The following is a 23,185-nucleotide window of genomic DNA, read 5'->3' on the forward strand; positions in this document are numbered from 1 at the left end:
AACACACCTTACGTTTTATTGAAATGGTTTTATTGAGAATACCTAAAACTACTATTCCTTGTCTTAGGAGTATGGAATTGTTGCTTTCCCCTCATAATCATAAAGGTCTGTTCATGAGCAGGTTTTAATTTATCAGTGTGCTACCAGACATACTAGTTTCGATACAGTAGTTGCTTGGATCTGAAGAGACAAATATACCAGCATGCTAAGAAAATTGTAATATAAATAACCCTCCATGAAAGAGACCTTTGCTCAAAAAAATAATTAAACTAAGTTCTTCCTTCAGTACACATAGTAAATTTTTTACAGAATAAAACTCTCCATTGATAAACTTCATATGGAGTACTTTTGGTACCATCTGTGTGACCTAAAGGAGAATTGGCTTGAGAGCACGTAGGTTGAGTTTGCCATGAAAAAATAGGGAAAAACTTCCCATCTGGCATAGTTGTTACTGGTTTAACTGGCCAGGATGAATAGGCTTTAGGAAACTTTTCCTTAAAAAGCGGTGGGGGAAGTGGCGGTCTCCAGTTCCCATCACTCACATTACTCCAACCAGGTTGCCAATGGTGAGGATGATGGAAGTTGAAATCCAACAATCCCAGGATAGCCAAAGGTTCCTGTTACCTGCCTTAAAGCATTCTGGAGTAGGTGTTGTACCTCGTAGGACTATTTGAATGGACAGTCCTGCATTAGTTGTCTTCTTTCAGTCAAAGCACAATAGAAAAATGTGGGTGAGAATACAATTAAAACACAGTCATTTAAAATAGTTAACCACTGTTTTTTTGTGTTTACTAGGTCGTATCCGCACAAGGAGGCAAAGCTCTGGAAGTGCCACCAGTATCACCTCAACCCCTGCTGACACTCGAGGCCGAAGTCGGGCTAAAGTGGTTTCACAGTCCCAGCGTAAGAACCTGTTGACTCTGGTTCTGTAGGAAGGCTGTCTATATATGTATATATTTTTTTACCTTGCTTTATTGGCTGTCCTCTGAAAAGTGCTCCATTCACTCCAGTTAGTTTCATTAAGTATATTTCATCTGTGGAAAGGAGTTTCTAAAGGCACCAAGACTATCCAGCACCATGGGAGCATGTCTTCCTAGAAATATGGAGAATATGTCTCTTTCTCTTTTTTTGCTAAGGCTTTTTTGTTGGTTGCTTTGAGCACTGTGGCAAAATGTGAGGAAAGCCCTGCATTTGTAATAAGAGAGAAAGGAACTACACCTTAATAAAGAAAGGTAGCTGTGGGTTCCTTTGTCTTGATACTGTATGACCTACTATAATTTCGCTTAGGTAAAAAGAGCATATCTAGTCATATAAATATAATTTTAGTTAAGGAATAATATAGCATTTGAGGAAATACTTTGACAGTTAGCAGACAGATGCTAGTATAGATGGAGAAAGGGGAGAAGAAGGTGTTTTCTGTGGCATGACTGAAGGCTTCTTTTGTGTGGCTTGAAAGTGTCCACTGATTCTGAGAAAATGTCAATTCACCCAATATTTGTTCTTATTTCACAGTTTGAGATGGATCATTACAGTTCTAATCCTTGAATACTACAGAGTGTGTTGAAGTGAGAATTAACTATTTAAGCTTTCATAAGTGCAGGAGGAAAATCCTCCAGAGTCTAGTAGATTTCAGAGCAGGAGTAAATAGAGAGTATGCATTCCTCCAGATACTGTTGGCCTCCATTTCCCATTGCCCTTGGCTTGCAGTCGTACTGGCTAGAGTTTATGGGAACTGTAGCCCATCAGCTTTCAAAAGGACACATTTTCCCCATCCCTTCTATGAAAACTAGAAAAACCAAGTCAGTGGTGTTTTTTTAATGGACAAATTTAAAATGTGGAGCTCAGATGCAGCTCAGTCAATTCAAATGAAGGGAGCTTCCCAAATGTATGTCATTTGATCTTGTCAAGCTTCATATATACAGGAAGGATAGCATGTCAACCAAATGCCGCTTAAAAGGCAAGCTTATCCTTAATATGTGTCATCAGGGCTGAAGGGGAAAGGGCATATGCAACACTGAACATTCTTAATATAATAGGGAAAGGGTTATTTTGGTAAACTATTATCAATCGGTTTTTCTGTCTGGCTTGAAAAAGAACTATTTTGTTTGAACTATTGCTTCAAAGAATATCAAGTTAAAAAGGACTGAGAAAACAGAAGAATCTACAGTATATTGTGAATATTGGATGCTTTATAACAACAGATAGAGATGGGCTGGAGCAATGAGATATAAATCTTTTTTCATTCATGAAGAGGCCCCTAGATCTCCACAATTTTACTTTTTATGTTAGTACAAGAGATTAATGTGAAGTTTTCAGTGAGGATCAGTTTATCTTGGAATGAGTGCAGCTGATATTGTTAATTCACATTAGTATTTAAGATCAAGCCAGAAGAAGGTTTCAGAGAAGCAGCTCATCAATGATAGTCATATTCTAGACTCAAATTAAGACCAAACCTACATATTCAATCCTATCCAAATCAACAGAAACATATCACTACAAGTAGTAAAGCTAAAACACAGTTACCATCTTGTTAGTATTGTAGTCCTATTCAGCTGTACAGTGTAGACTTCCATATTGGAAATAATTCAGAGTTAGTTAGGCTGGACTCTCTAACACCTCATGCTCTAAGTCGCAGCTGCTGCCCAGAAATTGACGTGCTTTCAAGTGTCATGGCAAATCATCTTATTACAAGTAACTGCTTGGAAGCAGTGTTTCTGCCAGGGCTGATGTTATTGTTGTTTTGTTGCTTATTTCATTCTTACAATGATCTTTTGTTGTGTTCTAAACTCTTAACAACATTAAGACGTTGCTACTACAAATGGGGGAAAGGGGGAGGGAATGCTAGGAAATGTTGGCGTCGGTCCAACTGCAAAGGTGGATGTGGCATTAGCCTCTCTGGAAGCTTGGAGTCAGATTTGGATAATGAAACTTCCAAGAGCACTCTTTTAGGGAAAGCGAACATTGGAGTTACACAGAGTCTCTTATCTGGTAGCTTCAAATCCTCCCTTTTATAAGCAGAGCAAAGACGTGGACGTATAAGGAAAAACACAGAGAGAGTTCTGATATGACATAGCATTATATTTTAGACTTGAAATATCAGCATGGCATTATGTACATGGCATTATGTACATAGGCTTGTGCATAGACCTCTCAGAGCAACGTAACTTTCACAGAAGTAATGACCACCAGACTCACAACTGAGTGACAAGGTGCTGTTCTCACTCTCTTGCTTAAATAGTGAGAGCAGCCCATCACTGCAGACATAGCAGCTAAACATGGTTAACTAGCGCTGCCTAAGCTTGTTCCAGCTGCATGCCATCAGTTATCCATTGACTTGACTTTTACAGGCGTGACTTTGCATTCTCACTACAATATTAAATTTAACCCCTTGTTCACGTAAAGGAATAAATGTTGACAGGAAATGCTGTGCTTGTGGGTTGAGCTAGAGCTGCTACTTTCAGGGTGATTGGAAAGCAACAGGCCTGTTGCACACTGGTTCATGAATCCACCCCCACCGCTTATCCCAGTCCCCAAACAAGCATGGTAATTCAGTACCTTTATCACTTTCCAGTGAGCTGTAACAGTTTGTATATCCTCTTTTTTTGCACTGCATTGGGTGGAATTGTTATTCCCAAGGGATAATCATGCTAACCAGCTGTGCTACAAAACAACATGTTCTGGGGCAGCTGCACAGGATATTACCAGTTAAAAGTTGATATGGATATAAGTTGTTTTGTTCAACTCCAAACAGTCCCTTTCCCCCAGAACTCTTAAAGTTATGCTGGAACTGTCTGTGTAGACATAGTTGCTGTGTATTAACCCATGGTATGCTGCAAAATGTGAATATTGGTGTGTTTTGTCAAAAAATAATGTGTGTTGCATGCAACTAGCAGTGCTTCTTGAACTCTGCATTGTCTTGCTTTTTCTGATTCCCTTTCTGCCTGTCCTTTGGGCTGCTCTCATAATCCAGGATCCAGATCAGCTAACCCTGCTGGCGGTAAGAAACATCTTCTCTTTGTTTTTCACTCCTTCCACATCTATGCTGTCTTTCACACTACTGGTTTTAACACTTTCAGCTTTAGAAAAGCTTAAATGACCTCTTTCTCTCCTCACAGAGGCTGAAAAATAACTGCTATTAAGTTTCAATTCACAAATGTTTGGGGTATACAAATAAAGTTTTTAGATAAACTATCCTTGCCATAAGTAAAAACCTCTTAATTGACTGTGGCCTCACTTTTAAAAACTAGACATTTCTGTTTCAGCCCAACAGCATTGCTCTTAATTAATTATTTAATTAATTGATTGATTGTTTATTTATTTATTTAAAGCATTATCCCACCTTTATTCTTAAAAAGGATCCCAATATTATTGATCTATATGAGACTCAGCCAACATGTTTAGAACATGGTTATTTAGAAGGCAAAGACTCTTATTATTGCTCACAATGTACACAGTCTTTGGAGCTGTTATTATAAACTGTGCTATAGAGGTTAAGGTGCAGAAGGTTATGCGAATCCAGGAGCTAGAAGTTTTGAAAATATGTACAACATAGGAATATGATTGTTTACTTTTTACCTTCTCCAGCAATTCTTATTAACATAAAGTCCATGCCTAGAATTTGTGCTGTATGATAGTTTGCATGTCATTATAAGTTATATTTTTTTATAATTTCATTTTAGGTTTAATTGAATTGAATTTTGAGTTGTCTGAAGATCTGAGGGTTTTTAATCTCTTGCTTCTTTCCAGCTGGGAGTCGATCCAGTTCCCCTGGCAAACTGTTGGGAAGTGCATATGGCGGGCTGAGCAGTGGAACAGCCAGGGGACATGCAGTTCCATCACCTGCTGACAAACGCAACAAGGTCCCTCGAAGTCAGGGCTGTAGCCGAGAGACAAGCCCAAACAGGATCGGTCTAGGTAAGCTTCTCCTTAGCCTGTGGTATGGAACTCGGAGCCTGGTTTGGTTTACAATGCTTTAACAATTCTTGCAGAAACTTAATGTGGCTGCTGGATGACTGTGATTTTCCAGTGTTTGCCTTAATTCTATTTTACCCTTTAGCAATGCAGGGGCCAAGACAAATCTGTCAGGGTAATTAACATAAATTGTTCATTTTTAATCATGGTATTAAGCAGGCAATAATCTTTGCTTTAAATTAGTGTTTTGTGTTTTGTTGCCACTCACCTGATTTGATACCGTTCAGATATATTCCCTGGAGCATAGGTTACAATAGGATAGTAATTAAATATGATATGATATGCCAAAATATCTGTGCTTAATAATGCTTCTTTTACTTTGTTAAACAATGTTAAATAATTGAGACTTTGAGAGAGAGATAGCACTCTCTTATAGTTCAAAAACGGCACCTGTTACTGTAAAGTTTTTGACTTACTCTGTAGTGTACCCACCACCTAATGAACCTATGCTAGTACCACTGTGTATGTCCCATCTTTCATTTTGAATACATTTTGTGTAAACTGCCCAGAGTAGACATGTTCTAGATGGGTGGTATACAAGTCTAATAAAATACATACATAAATAAATGTCCTGTAATCAAATACCGTTGCTGTACATAGATGTCTGTCTCGGGCTACCTGCTTCTGGGTGAAATGTGCTAGCTTTAATCTTGTTTTGAATGTAGAAGTTACAATTTGTAAGATGTTGATAAGAAATTCTAACATGCTGGCCAGAACCTGAAGCTAGAGCATCCAGATAAAAGAACAGGATAGGACTGGGAAGAGTTAAGTCATCAGAACTTCTTGAGTTGGTAGATAAACATGGGACTGGAAAAGGTAGCAGGACTGAAGGCAATGCAAGTATATGATTAGAGTTCAGAAATATTAGAATTCAGAATTGCAAAGCTTGATGGTAAGGTGGGGCAGGGCGGGGGAGCTTGCCTTTCTAGAATTCCTTGGATACATTCCATAGTTGTAGTTTCACAAAAGGCAAACAGAACGCAGAGAGGGAAATTAATACAAGTGAGATGTGAGTATACAGTACTTGAGAAAAGGATCAATGCATCAGCGCCAAGCTATGGCCAGTGTGGTCACCATAATGAGAAAACGGCTATAATTTTTTGTTAGCCAGTCATCCCAGGACAATATGCTGTTAAAAATGATGTGAATGAACTAAATTTAAGATGCCTGGAGTTTCCAATTAGTTTATGAATCCAGATCTATCTGAGAAACAAAATTCAATTTCTCATGTTGATTAAGATTACCCACTGACATGAAAAGCAGAACAAAACAGAAGTAAGCAGCCCACATATGCAGGGATAAGCCAAGTGCCCTTGCTTATTGTTACATATAAAATGGCTTTAGTATATATACACAGATATAGACGCAGAAATTCTTACAGATTCTGAGATTCGTTTCTGCCATCTCCAAAACATCGTGACAGTTTTGTGTTACAGTCAATATCTTATTCCTGTGAAGCCTTCAGCACTCTAGCCAGTATTTTGATCAGTTAAACAAGTTCCTGTGTGGTCCATTGCATGAGTGGTTTGATATTTTCCTGACTTGTGCAAGGAAGTATTGAACACCTCCTTGCACAAAGGGAAGCCTATGTTCCAATGGGGACATTCCCACTTTCGTAATGGGTAGCCAGGGCCGTGCTGAACTCTGTTCTGTTGTGCTCTGGCGAGTGCAGCGGGCTTCTTGTCTGTGATGTAAAGTTAATGGTACGTAATCAACCTAGAATTTAATTTATTGTTTAGTCTCATTATGTAGACCATTGATTCCTCCAGAATGTGGATTAATCTTAGGGTTTGCATAGATGGGGATGGAGATGGGGATCAGTTTGCGTCCATGAACCATTTCATGAACTGAATGAGGAGTCAGTTATTCAGTCCATTTTTCTTATTCTCAAAAGTGAAGGGCTTTGTATTGCTTTACATGAAACATTTCAAGCAGCCTTGTGAACACACCCTTAGGGGGACCTCCTTCCTAATTTTTTCAACATGAATGGATGCCTGAGATCTTCTTCTAGTTCTTTAGGGATGGTTGATTTTTTAAAAAGTTCAAACTTATTTATGCATTCAGGTTATATCTATATGTTTCAAGTTATATTGTAAAGCACCATGTAGCTAGCTGTATATTGTGCTTTACAGCATAACTGTAAACAAAAAGGTCTATGCCCCCAGGAGATTACAGTCTTAATACCTGACCATGGACACTCGCCAGAAAGAAGGGAGGGCTCGGAAGGGTAAGTGCAGGAGGAATTGAAGGTGAACAAACATGGCTACCCACATTCAGACTTCTTTGTACTTGGTAATAAAATGGAACTAGAAGGTTTCGTGGAAAGGTCTGTGGTGAGTTTTTACAGAAACAGCCTTGCCGAACGAACCCAAGATGCCAATATACAATGAATCACTTCCTTTGATTTTGTTACTCAGTGGAAGTGCATCACTTTTGTTTCTCTCTTTGATATATGTATATGTATAGATGAAGCCTTTCCACAACATTTCTACTCTTCTTAGTAGTTTGGCATGCCTTCTCTATGTGTTACTCTAACCCTCTCCTGTCAACTAAATCTTCTGTCCCTGGCCCAGTATGCCAGTCGGGATTGCCTGCCAAAGCCAGGCCTCTCAGGTATACTGATTTGTAACACAGGAAGGTACCCTTGGCATGCATTGCAGTTGGTTGGTGCCAAGCCCAAGTTGGTGGCTCCTGCCAGTTGAACTTACTAATGTCAATAATGACCGTAAATGTGACTTTCCTGTCTGAGCTTTGTCTCCTCATTAAACTTGTGTTCACCTTCTCTGAAACTCTCCATGCTGCATGCTAGCACGGAGCAGCCGTATCCCCCGACCCAGCGTGAGTCAGGGGTGCAGCCGCGATACCAGCCGTGAGAGCAGCCGAGATACAAGCCCTGCTCGGGGCTTCCCTCCACTTGGTGAGTACCAGTAGGCGCTGGAACTTCTAAGGGCCCTTCCCTCTTCCCTTTTTCTCATTGCCTAGTCAGGACATCACTAGGTGGAATGAGCTTGTTTCTTCCTTTTCTTAACTTCCCAACACTCCCCCTCCCTTTCTGATCCTCACGTTTCTCCTGTTCCCTTCTGCATGCTTAAGTCCTGCTTTCCTTTGCTAGGAAGATCCATTGATTTAAAATCCTTTTGATAATCTCTGAATTCTTTAAACATACTTGAGCCACATTGGTTTTGGCAAATACAGCAAATTCCAAAGCTGCTAGCTCTGCAATGGCAGGGAAAGGGTGATATTACCATCAAGCATGAGCTTGGGCCTTTTTGATCTGATGCAATAAAAGCTTACTCTGCAGAGATCTGAGGATATATGTTTGTAATTTAATTTTACAATTTGCATTGTTTTCTGTGGGCTGTATGCATATCATATCACCATTCTGCCAGGGTAACACTTTCTAACTTCTAATTTCAATCAAAACAGCTGTTATTTTAAATGAATTATTCCTTCATTCATAGAGCAACAGTGGATTCCTCCTAGTTTCACAACACAACCACCATAATCCCTCTTATTTAAAAATTTTTGATCTAGCTGTCTGGCTCCAAGGATAAACTGTTTCTCCAAATTAGCAACATGAAATCTTTGGGTTTTTCTTATTGGGTATTTCTTCATATTTTCAACCAGTTGCCTGGGATAATCTGAAGGAAAATTTCCTCCAGTCTGAGCACCCTGAAATCAAGAGTTTGTTGGGAGGCACAAAGCTTGAGAATCAAAGTAAAGCAGTCACGTAAATCATGTCCTAATGTTGGCTTAGTTTGCATTTGGCAGGTTTGTTTGCAGCAAATCTCAAAGGATGTGTAAGAAGCAGCTCTATAATATGGAGTCTTTATTTCACATTCTAGCAGTGCATGCCCAATACACCTTGGGATTTCAAAGTGTGGGAAAGAAAATGTTATGAGCATGAAACTGGAGTCTTGGTTTTGTATATGAATTGCAGCAACTTGCTTTCACCAACATGGATTGGGGGAAAAAAATCAGGTTTGCAAGTTGGGAAGCTGGGGAAATATGAGCAGGACAAAAGTACAGAGAGGCTTGTGGGTTTTGTTTGTTTTTGTCATGCTGTTCTTCTTAGAAAGTACAGAACAACCTAATGTGGTGCTGTCAGTGGTCTCCTATCCATGTGTTGGTTAGTTTGCAGTTGTTTTTAGCCATGGGAAAAACAAAATGATTCAAATAGAATCACTCCACGTGAAATCTTTATTTCACCATAATGTATTGACTGAAATCCTGTTGCCATAAATTATGCTGTACAAGGCTGATAGCATCAATAGCCCTGGTGGTGTTTTGGAAATCAAAAATTTGAAATGGATGATTTTGCCCCTGGTTATGAACTAAACTAAAGACTTTCCTTGTCCCATGATCTCTGATGGCTTCCTCCCGATAAAAGGGATCCCTTGGAAGCCTTCGGACCTTCAGGTGGGTAGGTAGGTTGGAAGTTTTTTTATTTCTGAAAAATCACCATGACTGCTGATGTCATTAGCCTTATGTGGACTCAGTTATGGAACAGGATTTCAGAAACTGGGTCCTAAGGTGTACATTAATATTTATAGTAGTATTGTAATATTATTACGTGCCTCAGTGGTACGTGAGATCTGTGAGACATAAATCAGGAGTAGGCTGACAATAGTTTTGCATGCTCTGGTATTCTGTTTTTTTCTCCCCCACAGTAATCTCTGTGGTTTACCAGTGTACCTTAATTAGATGAAGTGTGAGAACGTACTTAGGATTCTCGTATCAGTTAAGGTATAATTAACGTGTATTAATCCCAAGTATGCACTATATATCAGAGGGTTTCCATGTTTTTAAAATCCATAGCAGAATGGATTTCTGCAGTTAGTGACAATGATAAAAATTGTTGTTTGTGTTCATCTCCTATTATTCCGAACAAAATGAGTTTGCATTTAGCATAGGGCTGCCAAATATTCTAAACACTTTGAAGTATGACCTCCTAAATTACTTTTTCGTGATATGTGACATGTAAGGATGTGAAGAATACTGATTAAATTGGGTGCTATCTTCAGTTTGGACTGTCTCATCACGATGGGTCACCTCAGTGAGAGATTTCCAAGCTCTATGAGATTCCTCCACGGGACACTTCAGTGAGAGATGTCCAAAATTCATGAGTGTTTCTTTTCTCTTTGAAGGATTCTGCACTTTTTGCAAAATGTTTCTATGGAAGACTGCACAAAACTAGTGTCCTTTCCTTTTTAAAAAACAATTTTAAAATTAGCTGAAGCTTTTACTTCCATATGTTACCATGCAAACAAATATACATATCCCATTTATCATTCTTGTGTAGAGTGCACAAATAACAAATACAAGAAAGCAACTCATCCCTATATATCTGCTCTGCCTAAGACCTTTTAAACCTGCTATTGTCTCTCTTTGTATGAGGAAGCATTTAAACTGAAAATGTGGAACCACATATTTGAAATGGTTTAGTGCAGAAACAGGTTGTCCTTGTAATTTTCCTGATCATGTCATTTAACTTAAATTCTTATTAATTATGGAAATACAGTGCAGCCTGACATAGTCTCCTAGAAGATCTTTTTCCACAGAATGGAGATTATTTTGCATTGTTTGAATACACACATTCTTGAATTCTCTTTTGCATTCTCAGCCCCAAATTAAAGTTGCTCTGGCTGCTTAAAGCATTTGCATATGAAAATGTACTTTCATCTGTTTTAAGATTCATTTGCTGCTTATAGATCACTTTTCCCTCATTGGTATGGTAGTATTTCTTCTTTTGATGAAATACATCTAATAATTCTGGAATTTTACAGATTTTTACAGCTGTTTTTCTATGACCTAGAGGAGATTGGTGTCTATTGACTACTTGGGGATCAAAACTCATTTAAATGGTTTCTAAAACTTTTGAAGTTCTCAAGAATATGTGTGCTTTATGGTTTCTGATGTGAGCAAATAAGCCCACTGGGCCAGGGCTGGATAATGAAACAGGCTAACAAGCTCTTATCCTAAGGACTATGATTTCTAGATTACCATGCCAGGGAAACCATCTACTTTTCCCCCATCATTTACCAATTGATGGTAATACTGCAGAACTTAACCTGAAGCTAAAGCTGACAAATGTTGCATCGAAATTCCCAGAATTGTTCACAGAAACAATCTTGGGTTATGTCCATGCTTTTATATACCGTTTTTTTTTGCTCTATAAGACACAATTCCCCCCCAAAAGTGGGGGGGGGGAGTCTGTGCGTCTTATGGAGCGAAGGTGGTGATTTCGCCCCCACTAGCCCCATGGGGGGGAGCCTCCCAAGGGCCTGAATGAGCCCTCCAGGACCCTTGTGGGGCTCCCCCCACTCCCCAAAGGGCCAGCGGGGGCAAAATCGCCAGCTTCCAGGACCTTTTCCGAGCCTCTCAAGCCTCACAAAAGGTCCCGGAAGCTGGCCATTTCGCCTGCGCTGGCCCCGTGGGGGTGGGGGGGAGCGTCGCAAGGGTCTGAGTGAGCCTTCCAGGACCCTTGTGACGCTCCCCCACCCACCCCCCACAGGGCCAGCGCGGGCGAAATCACCACCTTCTGGGACTCTTCTGAAGCTTCCCAAGCCTCAAAAGAGACCCAGAAGGTGGCAATTCCACCCCCTCTGACCCCAGGGGCAGGGCGAGTCTCTAAATGGTCCTGGAACACACCCTAGGACCCTTTGGAGGCTCACCCCCCCCCCGCCGGGCCAGAGGGGGTGAAATCGCCACCTTCTGGGAGTCTCTTGAGGATTGGGAAGCTTCAGAAGAGTCCCTGAAGGTGGCTGTTTCGTCCCCTCCGGCCCCATGGGGGGGCAGGGTGAGCCTCCAAAGGGTCCTGGAACACACTCTAAGATCCTTTGGCGGCTCCCCCACCCCCCACGGGGCCAGAGGGGGTTAGGGTGTGTTCCATAAGATGGACCTCTCCATAAAGCTCACCAAATTTTTAGGAGAAGAAAACAGATTAATTTTTCCCTGTTTTCTTCTCCTAAAAATTTGGTGTGTCTTATGGAGAGGTGCGTCTTATGGATTGAGAAAAATATGGTAATTATGGAATGTATACCCAAGCAGAAGCCTTATACTATGCTAAGTTTTTTAAAGAAAGGAAATTGATAGCCATAGTTATTAAAGCATGAATCATTATTGTGCTGTGATGTATAGAAAGGGAAAGTTCTACAAACTTTACTGAGACTACTTGGCGATTTCAGATAGTGTATGAGAACCACTGGTGGTCAGACAGGGTCTTCAGGGAGGTCTGAACAGAAACACAAGCCCAGGCTTCTCAACTTCAGTTTTCTCTCAAGCCATTTCTTCTTCTTTTAAAATAATGAACCAATTTACGTTATTGTGCTGGTGAGAGGAGCTTGTTTCTGCCTGGCCCTGCAGTCTGCCACAGAGAATGGGATATACAATATGGGAGGATAGGGAAGTATCTCTGGAGCACCCAGGGTCTGCTTGTGGGGAGAAGGGGGACTCTTCTCTTACAGTGCTACAGTGTCACTCACTCGTTCTTGGGCTCTGAAGTTTGTAAGCAGCCACTGAATATGTGAATTGCGAGGCAAGGTTGAGTCTCCAGGAGAAGGAATTTTGTGTCCCACAATCTCCTCCTTTCACTTGGAAATACCATATGAATGGGTTCATCCCTTGTGTTAAGGCAGCAGCTCTCACGATGCAGTGTGTATGTGCATTCAGTGTTCTCAAGCCCACAGAACATGGTATTCATGCTGTTTTTCCCCTAGTCGTATGTTTTCAATATCTAATTGATTCAGACTGGAGCACATTGATGTAGAAGATCTGTATAGTTTGGGGTAATTTTCAGTGGTGAATACAAAGCTGCATGTTTTTCTTCTTGACAAATAATGCAACCAAATGCACAGGTTCCTAGTGATTTGAAATTTAAAATATGTACACACAATGCAACCAGATATGCATTCAACTGCTAAGCCAAAGTTTTCTGAACTTCAGAATTACTAAAGGCACAAATGTGTGTGTATTGGAAATATATTGAATAATCAAAACAACCACTGTGACTCAAATAGTTGTATTTAATGTCACTTTTTCCAGGATTCCTTTTTCCTTTTCTGATAACACAGGCACACATAAACACACTTATCAGAGAAGCACAATTCTTTTAGCACTGTGTTTGACCTTCTTTTGGCATTGATCAATATATTATTACTGTATAAACTCTTTTTTATCATAGTTTGCAACAGTAAGTATGATCTGGTCGGACAGCTTTTCTTGTATCTGAAAGATATGCACTAATCTAGGAACTGCATTATGCTTTTATTAAATGGCAGGGTCCAGCATATTGATAATGGTAGTTTTCAGCGGATACAAAGAACTTTTATCATATTGGAGAAGATGATAGAGTGGTGCTTATTTTTGTTATCAGATAAGAGCAAGGTTCCTGCTAAGCTGGGCGCGCACACGACGCCACTTCCCCCCACGCAGCTCTCTTCCTTCTCCATGCAGTGATCACGTGATATTCCAGTCGCAATGGAACCCAGTGCACGGTGGACAGAGTCATACACGTGTGCAGGGGCAAAACTGCGCAAAAGAGAGACAGAGCCCCGCCCAGCAGGGCTGGAAATTAGAGGGTACATCAGATAAGAGCATACAAGATCTCCATAAAATATTACAAAATCAAAACAATGTTATAGAGAACTGATAGAAAACTAGCCATTTCACACGTTTTATCGGATCTACTCTCATTCCATAGTAGCCCAGCTTCCCTGCCCCGCCTCCTCCCAGTGCTACCTCTGAGTGGGGGCCTGCTGGAGGAAGCAGGACTATGAAGCAGCAAACACCTGTTCAGCGGATAAACAGGATGGCAGTTCATGCCCTTCTCTAGATCATGTACTGTTGACTGTATCATAAACACAACTTTCAGCATAATTTCTGCTAATGTCATCATGATTGATTAAATAAAGGTTGATGGACTTTTACTGTTTCAAGCACTCTGACAATTAATTTGCCATTGATCACTACAAGTACTTGTAAATATAATCTAGTTAAAGTCACTTGTTATTCATTCTCAGTGCTAGTTTCCTGCTTTTTAGGTGGTGAGTGCTATCCAGCCACAAGTCTAACTGCATATTTATATTTATTGAAACGTGTTATCAGTGATCTAAAGCTCCTCTTAATCTGAATTTCCTTTTTTTCATGTTGAAACTAAGTTTGTAAGTATTCAAGGCAAAGTGAGTGTTATACCATATTCAAATTAAACTTCACTTGGCACAACACATACCTTGCTTGTGAAAGGTCGCATGTTCAATCCCTGATATCTGTGGTGACTGGACCCCAGGGGTCAGGATTGAAAAGGATCTTCCAGAAGCCTGCTGCCAGGGGTGAAATGGGCCAGTGTTCTGAATCTGTATGAGATAGCTTTCTATATTCAGAATAATAGGTGATTTTTTAATGTATTGGAATGGCAATTTAAATGTCATTCAAAAGGCAAGTATGATTAATGATGGTTATTCCTCTCTTCTGACACTTTATTTCCTGCGTTATGTAGTCCATCTTAGCCTATGGATTGTATTTACCGATTATGGGTTCACATTGGTGAATGAGAAGACTCAGATTTATGTTTGCAAGCACAGTTTCTAATGATTCATTGTGTCTTTACCATGGGATTTGGACTGATCATATCTAAATCCTGGGACTGCTAAGCCAATCATTTCATGTTTGCATTGTGATTCTCCTGCAGCTGGCAGGTGATTCACTCTTACTGATCTTGGCTGGATTTCATACAACCTGGATGTCATAAGAGTGAATAGTTTTGTTTCTCATACATCATGCCCCTTGGCTGAGAATAGAGTTGGTTGGTGGAAGGTGAGCCAAGAAAACTTGGTGTTGATGCTGCCATGGGGCTTGCAGTTGATTGATACGTCCATTCATATGCAGTGCCATTTCCTTTTGCTATGTAACACCAGTGTTGGTATTGAATCATGTGTATCCCCTTTGGCTTGTGGTGTTTTTTGTCTTGAGTACCTGTCTGTTAATCCTGTGGGTGTTGCCATTCCTTCTACTTGCAGCCTCTCGACGTCATTCCAGGTCCACTAGTGCTCTCTCCACTGCTGATTCTGTTGGGCAGTCAGGTGAACAAGTGCTAACTGCATGAATCTGCTTCTTAATATTGTCTCTTTTATTGCCGTTTTAACATTTGCTGTCACAGCTGTCACTCAGCACTTAGCATGGGCTTCTTCCACCTCCCTCACCATAGGATTTTTCTTTTGTTCCAACATGCTTTTTGTCATTTTAAGTTTTGAATGTTTTCTGTTTTCTTTGCTTACACTATTTCTAGAAGGGAAACAGTGTTAAAATGATTATCTAGGACTTGGTGATGTATTTACTATGTCATCCTGTCAGGTGTGGTGCATATGTAGTATCAAGAGATACTGAATTCTCCCCAGACAAGGGGAATGTTTTGGTTTTGTGTTTGTTTTTTAAAGATTACATCTCAACAGCAAATATCAACAGTGGCCAATGCTGACTGAAGTGTTTTGAAGTTATAGTCTGGAGAAGTAACTTTCCACATATCTGGCCCTGCCCACACTGTGAAAAGCTTATGCAAAACACCCACAGCCACAATAGAGTAGCCCTTTAGGGCCAAACATTTCCAACATTCTGTAAGTGACTTAACTGATCAAGAACAACAAAGGCGAGATTAAAAATTCAGTCACATACTGTAGTTGAATTTTTGATATCACATTGGCTGCTTAGCACTGTATGTGTGAGCAGGAAGGAGTATGCACTAAATTACAATCTTCCTTCTCTTGCTATGTGAATGGGAGGAAGAATAAGCCAGGGTTGCATTTTGCTGATTCCTGGCTTGTTACGTTCAAATTTATATCATTGTTTTAAATAAAATTATGCAGATTTGTGCTTTTATGCTATAGCTCCCAGAACTCTGTAAGCAACAGGGCCACTAAGACAAGTCTGCGCACCTCTGGTTTTAAACAAATACTGGTTTGTTACACACGTGTTTTAAACAGCCCTGGGTTAGTTTGTGGAGCAGTTGATTGGAACTGATTTTAAACAGTGGTTCCTGGTCATTATGGAATTGACAAGCCAGGCATTGGGCAATATTTAGTCCTCCTGGACACTGGGGTGATATGCCTGCCCAGGGCTTTGCTCAAGCTGTTTTATGCTCATGAAAAATAAGACATAGTTTAGTGTTATGTTAAATCACCATACTGTAGTGCAGTGATGGTGAACCTTTTTGAGCCCGAGTGCCCAAACTGCAGCACCAAATCAACTTATTTATTTCAAAGTGCCAACTCTGCAATTAAAACCCGAATACTGAAGTTTTAATTTAGAAAAAAAACAACTGCTCCTGCACTGCAAGGGTTAAATGTTTGTTTGTTTTTTTCCTATGGGCAGTATTAACAAAGAAATACTTACCAGTCCTCCAATCCCCCGTTGGGCTAGACTGATAATAGTCACCATTGCATCCCTCTGCTGGACCACTGCACCCGCAGAGGGGAGTACCAAAATCTGGGATCAGAGGATGGGTAAGTATTTCTCGATGGTGTCTTATGGCTTGTGTGCCCACAGAGAGGGCTCTGTGTGCTAGCTGTGGCACACGTACCATAGGTTCGCCATTACTGCTGTAGTGTAAAATGACATCAGTCATTATAGCCATTTTTGGTAATATTATTTTTTATCAGTCCATACTTAAGCCTGGAAAGTTTTTCTTATGGGGAGGAGATATAAAGGAAACATTATTGCTTTAGTTCAGGGGTCTCCAAACTTTTCACAGTGAGGGCCACATAATATATTTTCTATCTTTTTCAGGGCCGAAGGAACATGCGTGTATGCGTGCTCTCCTGCCCACCTTCTGCACTCCTGCACACCTACACACACTCCCACTCACACGCACTCCCGCCTGCGCACCTGCACACCCGCACAGGCCAGATAAAAAAGCAAGGTGGGCCAAATGTGGCCTATGGGCCATACTTGGGAGACCCCTGCTTTAATTTAACAGACTGCTTTTTAAAAAACAATTCAAAGTATCTCTTTAAATTGATTTTAATCTTTATATAAAATCATCTGTCTCAAAACATGAGCAAATGAGAAATTACTTGGGACATGGCATACAGTATAAACATTGAAAACTGGACCTTAATTGGCCGTTACATGTTTGTGTCTGAGAACCAGCCCTCCATTTCTCCATTGTGAGAAGAAAAATAAGGAGGAATTGATACTGTATAACAGCAGTACGAGACCCACTATTCTTTGTTTTCTCTTTTTTTACTAAGTTGAACAAGAAATTCACTCTGAACAAAAGAATATTTTGGGGCTGGGGGTGGATGGTTTTGTCTCAGGCCGTAAGGCAAAAGAAGGCAAAGTATGGCCTTCCAGATATTGTCGGGTTGCAGTTCTTAGCATACCTCACTGTTGGCTATGCTGGGTTGTGCTGCTAGACAACATCTTGTAGGCCACACTGTTCACAGCATTTCCACAGCAGTACCTTCCACAGTGTGGTTAGGTATCATATCCAGAGTTGAGATTTTGCATGATAAATTCCTATATGTAGAGCTATATGGCAGTTACACCAATTAGCTCTCATTCAGTTGCCTGTGAGAGAATCTTCCCTCTTACCCCACTGCCCCATCTTTTTCACTTAGTCACTCATCTCCCTGCGTTACGGACTGTTTGCTCTGACATTACTAGCAAAATGCCATTATAAAATGGTAAGGAAATACCTTTTAAGATTTTGTTTTAAGGATGACACTGCCTGGGGGGGGGGAAATCACCCATGCAGGTGCAGAATATAAACTGGGGATATATTCCTTCTGCCCATTTAGGCAGCAGCAGCTCCTTTTCCTATCTTGACATTGGCCATGTGGAATGCCACATTAGTTATTATATATGAACTCAGAATTCTGTCATGAAATTTTGGAGACAGGACATCTCAGTGCCAGTCATGACAGTATTCATTTTGTCCCAGACATGTGAAACAGTTGTCCCAGATATGTTTTGCATTGTGAACCCTTTATATTTTGCCAGTGTTCATCAGAGGAATAAGGGCAACCTCTGCAAAATGCTTTATTTTGTAACTAATTGGTTTGTCAAGACGCATTGTCCTGACTCTGCAGAGAAACACTTCTCAAAAGAGTGAACTAAGTCTCTGTAGAAGGATGGGCCGAGCCTCTCCTTGTCTGTGTAGCAGAGCAACTGTGAAAAGGCTTTAATGATTAATCTTCATTTTTGAGGACTGTCACTAAGGTAGAGCCAAACCCCCCAGCTGTAGTAACTTGTAAACTTGTGGCAAAGTTTTCTGCTTATCTTCCAAGATTTTTTCAGAGAGTTTTTTTCTATTCCTATCCTACATATGAACGTTAGCTGAAAACATCTAGTGTGCAGAGGAAAGAGACAAAAAAGCACAAAACCTGAGGCTGACCAAAGAGATCTCACATCATTAACCATTTCATTCATTCTACCCATATCCAGAAGCGGGGAACGCAGTTGCATGCTAGATTATACTTATTGTGATGCGATTTAGTTGTTTTTAATAGGTATATTAAAGGCTTACAACTCAATTTACGTTGCCATTCTGATTGCCATACATTGTTTTGAAAGCTACCGTCCCTTTTTTAATGCCGACTTAAATTTGTTGGAAAACACATGGCAGCCAGAATTTAATCCTGGCTCATGTAAAGACCATTTCAACTAGCATTGCTGGATCTATATTTTCACTGTGGATTTAGACTTTCAAGTGATAAATTTTCCTTGAGGTTAATTCCCTGGCAGTATCTTTTTAACACAACACAATGATTTATGTTACTTAGCTTGTGGTTTCTCCAATAATTGTTCATAACTGCAGCTTTTGATATGAAAAAATCATAGTGAATACTTCTGGGGCAAAGATGCTTGCACCTGTTTATATTTTCTAAAATGAATTTAGCTACACCTTCATCCTTGATCATTATTTTGTTAGGAAGCAACAAATTTTCCACATTCGTAGACCAAATGTTCCAGAGTTCTTACATACCTTACACTGGAATAGCCCTGAATAATCTAAAGCAGCAGTGCCCATACTTTCTGCCTGCTGGAGGGAAGGAAGCATCCAAATGAATCAATGTAGAGCTTCCTGTTGCCTAGGACTGAAAGGGATCATGTGGCCCAGATTGTTCCCCTTGTAATGGTGACCTTTAGCCGTACCTTCCTCCTGACATTGCTCCTCACCAGAGTTTTTCATAAGGTCAGGGTAGAAGTAGTGGTTCTAATGGCCCATGCTGGGCACATTAGTTGTGGTTCTCAGAAATTTTCAGTCTGGTCGAAGGAGAACACTGATTTCTTCAAGACATGCTTTGTATGTCCCAACACTAGTGAACTGCCTGGGTTGACTCCAACCTATCTACTAGGCTGTTTTCCCTGCAAGAGCAGTCAACACTCTTGCGTTGGGAAAACTGCCCATACTATATATCTGTGAAATCCTCTGAAGAACCTTCGCCAGATGGAGGAGGTGTAAATATATAAGCTGATGGGAAACAGAGTTAATCTTTCTCCTAGTTTCTTTCCCAGATGTTACCAAACTGACAGATATACCTCCACAGAAGCAGCTTTCAGTAGAAGGGCCTTCCATGAAATAACTTCAATCTCATAGACTCACATGCCATGCACTAGCTTATCTTGATTCAATTACTAGCTGAGAGCCATTCTGTCTTTTTAGATACTTTATGTGGATGTACAAAGAATGGTTGATTGGGATTTATCTTGCAGATTCTTTTCTTATCTGTGTTAAAGGAGCCATCCAAATAACTCCCAATAATAACAATATTTTTATAGGCTTTTGTAGCACAGGGGGAAAAACCCCCCTACCTGTACATAGTAGGACTGATGTGGTTTCTACTCTGTAGACAGGAAGAGGGTCACACCATCTGACTCCTTTTTCCTTTTGTGTGACACCCTACCTATTTTTCCTGTGTTCCTTCTGTTGTTCTGCCATCAGACTTCGAGGGAAGCTGATGAGGAGCAAAGAGTCACCATTACAAGGCCTAAACATCCAGGGCATTCTTTTGCTGCCTTCTTCACAGCAGTCGGGAAATGATACAATATAATAATTGTGTGCTGTCAAGTCAGTTCTGACTTATGGCAACCCTTTGCAGGGTTTTCTATGTAGAGAATACATAGAAGTAGTTTACCAGTCCCTTCTTCTGAGACTGTGCAGCTTGCCCATGGCTACACAATGACTTTACTCCAAGGAGGCACAGTGGGAAATTAAACTCCAAACCTCTGTCTGTGCAGCCATATATCTAAACCACAGAGCTAATGATACTTCACAATAAATTCCAGTCTAATGATTCAAGCTAAAGATATTCCAGTAGAAATGCTGGATATATTTTTTTAAACTGCTGGGGTGATTTCTCCCCGCCCCCAAGTGAGATCTGAGCAATGCAACTGAAATGAAACTACGCCCAAAGGGGGAAAAGTGTAATTTTTCTATTATTTGTTGTCTCTGGAACCTGTTGCTCAGATAAGTATGCTGAACAACAGGTTTGGGATTACAGCTTTTATATTTTGCCAAATATTTACTAGTGCATACAGATGAATTACAAATCTACATACTTGAACATTTTGGTTTGTCACTTTCTGTGCATTATCATCTTTCCATCTGACCTTTCAACATGGAACAAAACAGATATTTGAAGTAAGCATTGCTGCTTCAATAACTCAATGCATTAAAAAAAGGGAATAGCAGTAACACAAGCAACTTTTATTTCCTTTTAAAATGTCATCAGTCTGTTACTTTTGGAAACAGTTTTTCATTACAGATACTGTATTTCAATTTTTGCATGTAATTTATTTTAATTTTAGAAATTGTGCTTGTTGTAGATTTAAAATGTCTTGATAATAAAATTTGGGGGGAAATATTCTGTAGGTAGCATTGTCCCAATGCTTAAAAATCATTGATTTTGCACTCTTTGCATTAACTAAAATTCTTTTCTTTCATCATGCTTGATTTGATGCTGTTTCCCTTCATGCAGGCCTAATGAAATACATCGTACGTCATTTGTGTTGTAGTGAAAACTTCAAAAGCTTAAAAACACACACCCAGATCTCATACAGTTCACAGATTATCTTTAAAATGCACTTGTTATATTTCTAAGTTTCTGTGTCACTTGCCTTGGAATCCTCCACCCCAAAATTGTGAGGAATTCTTGTACATGATGGTTTAAAGTACAAAGCTGCTGAAAGACATTGTTTTTAATGTCAGCGTTCCCTTAAATATATGCTTGCAGCTTACATTTTTATTAAAGAAAAAAATCACACTGTGACAAGTAGTATAGTTAGCAAATAATTCCCTTATTGAAGGGACAAATAGTTAACAAATAATTTTCAGGATCACATAGTAACAAAATAATAAGAAATAATTTTTACAACCCAGCAAACGAGATCTACACAGCAGTAACCTTATGCATGAATGCTGAGTACAAGTCTGTGGGTAAAACAGGATGTCCATGGAAGTGAATTCCCATGTGTACAATAGACTTTTCCCTTCCCTTCTATTCTTGGTCTCCCAGAGCAGATTCTGAGGGCATGTCAGCATGAAGCTGGCACTGGGAATTACTTCCTCCATGTTCTGTTTATGGAAAGTATTCTGTCAGCAGGAGGGATTAATTGGGCATCAGCCTGAATCCTTTCCTATCACATAGTGCCATCAGTTCAATGTACAGTAGCTCATCTTTTGCTGGGTATGAGGAATGAACCTTGCAGTTCTCTAAAAGATGTGTGTAAGTAGCTACCCAGCTATGGAGTTGTATTTCAGCACATGTTTCTTTATGGCTGTTGCATTTTAAAAACACAAATTCTCACATTCCTTTGTAATTGTTGCATTTTAAAAACCTAGATCTGGATTTACCTATATTAAACCCTGGTCCCTCCCCCAGTTCCCCATCATGCCTTCCATTAAATTTAAATGTCAATTCAAAACTCCTCCCTAAATCCTTGCATTTGAGAGCTGATTGGGGAGACAGATGACAGTTTTGCAAAAAGAAAACTATACAGTATGTTCTGTTTTGAACACTTTTCAGGTACAGTGGGGTCTTGACTTGAGAACTTAATCCGTATTGGAAGGCGGTTCTCAAGTCAAAAAGTTCTCAGGTCAAATCTGCATTTCCCATAGGAATGCATTGAGAACCATTTGATCCGTATCTGCTCTTTTCCGTCCATAGAAACTAATGGGAAGCTGCTATTCTGCCTTCGACCACTAGAGGGGGATATTTTGTTTCTTTTTTTCTTAGGTCAAGAAAGGTTCAGGGAAGGCAGGGAAAATACAGTCCAGGCAGTACCAGGCAGTCCGAAGACTGTCTCCCAATCCACTCTCTAAACGCTGGGAGGAGTGAGGAAGCAGACAGGCACCCATTTCACTGGCCAACAGTTAACTGAAAGTTCACATTTTCCACTTTCCCTGCCTCCCACGTGGGTTTTTTTCAGTTCTTAACTCAAATCTAAGTATGTAAGTCAAGTCAATATTTTCCTAAGAGAGTGGTTCTTAAGTCAAAATGTTCTTAACTCGAGCCGTTCTTAAGTCAAGACCCCACTGTACAACTGTGCTTTACTTTATAAGCTGGAGCAAACCTGCAACTAATGAATCAATTTATGTACATCATGTTGAAAAATGGACATTATTCAGCCACAGCAATGTGTAACCGAAACTACATGCTTGAAAAACTACAATTATTTATGATGAAATTTTAAGTAGAGGAAATGTTCCAAACCAGGACAGTTTAAAACACCCCAAACTGATTGGTATCAGAGAAATCTTTACTCCAAGCCTGGACAGCTTCTTGGAACTGCATTGCCTCCCTCAGTGCTGGCTATTTTTCTGCTGCTGCCATAATGGCTGTTGCAATTTGGTGGTTTTCTAAGGAAAGGAGGATGCCACAGAACTTTCCTGCACCACAGGCCCCTTGTCTGCCTGCAGAACAGATTGTCGTCTTCTTTAGAGAAAATAAGGTAAAGGGGAGGAGGGCGCCCTCCATTTCCACTCCCCTCCCAGTACCCCTACCAATATTTAGCGGTGCAGTTCTTTAGGTGGCTGCAGAAATGTAGCAACTTTTGGCACTGATGAATGGGAGCAACAAGGGCCATCAAAAACTAGCTTGGGGTGTAACATGTTAGTCTGTTCTCCTTTGCTGGCTAGGAGAAAGAGTAGAGTTCCTGACCACCACCACCAAGATTTGCTGCGTTATTTTTCAGAGAAAAATCCCAAAAGATTTGATAT

The 23,185-nt window shown here is 40.2% G+C and overlaps 1 protein-coding gene across 6 annotated transcripts in view; it reads left to right on the top strand.

Annotated features, from left to right (window-relative positions):
• The window catches only part of CLASP1 (cytoplasmic linker associated protein 1), a 232,228-nt gene that overhangs the window by 148,425 nt on the left and 60,618 nt on the right, over window positions 1–23,185 (top strand). For 2 of the 6 annotated variants that reach the window (XM_078377580.1, XM_078377620.1), the window contains 3 exons: window positions 796–903; window positions 3,971–3,997; window positions 4,747–4,914. In XM_078377580.1, coding sequence (XP_078233706.1) covers window positions 796–903; window positions 3,971–3,997; window positions 4,747–4,914 — 303 coding nt within the window. Of the gene's footprint in view, window positions 1–795; window positions 904–3,970; window positions 3,998–4,746; window positions 4,915–7,780; window positions 7,889–14,987; window positions 15,051–23,185 lie in introns of all 6 variants that reach the window. The other 4 variants (XM_072985238.2, XM_072985239.2, XM_072985237.2 and 1 more) reach the window with 3 other exon arrangements.

The sequence above is a fragment of the Pogona vitticeps genome, chromosome 1, assembly GCF_051106095.1.
Source record: "Pogona vitticeps strain Pit_001003342236 chromosome 1, PviZW2.1, whole genome shotgun sequence".
Taxonomy (NCBI): domain Eukaryota; kingdom Metazoa; phylum Chordata; class Lepidosauria; order Squamata; family Agamidae; genus Pogona; species Pogona vitticeps.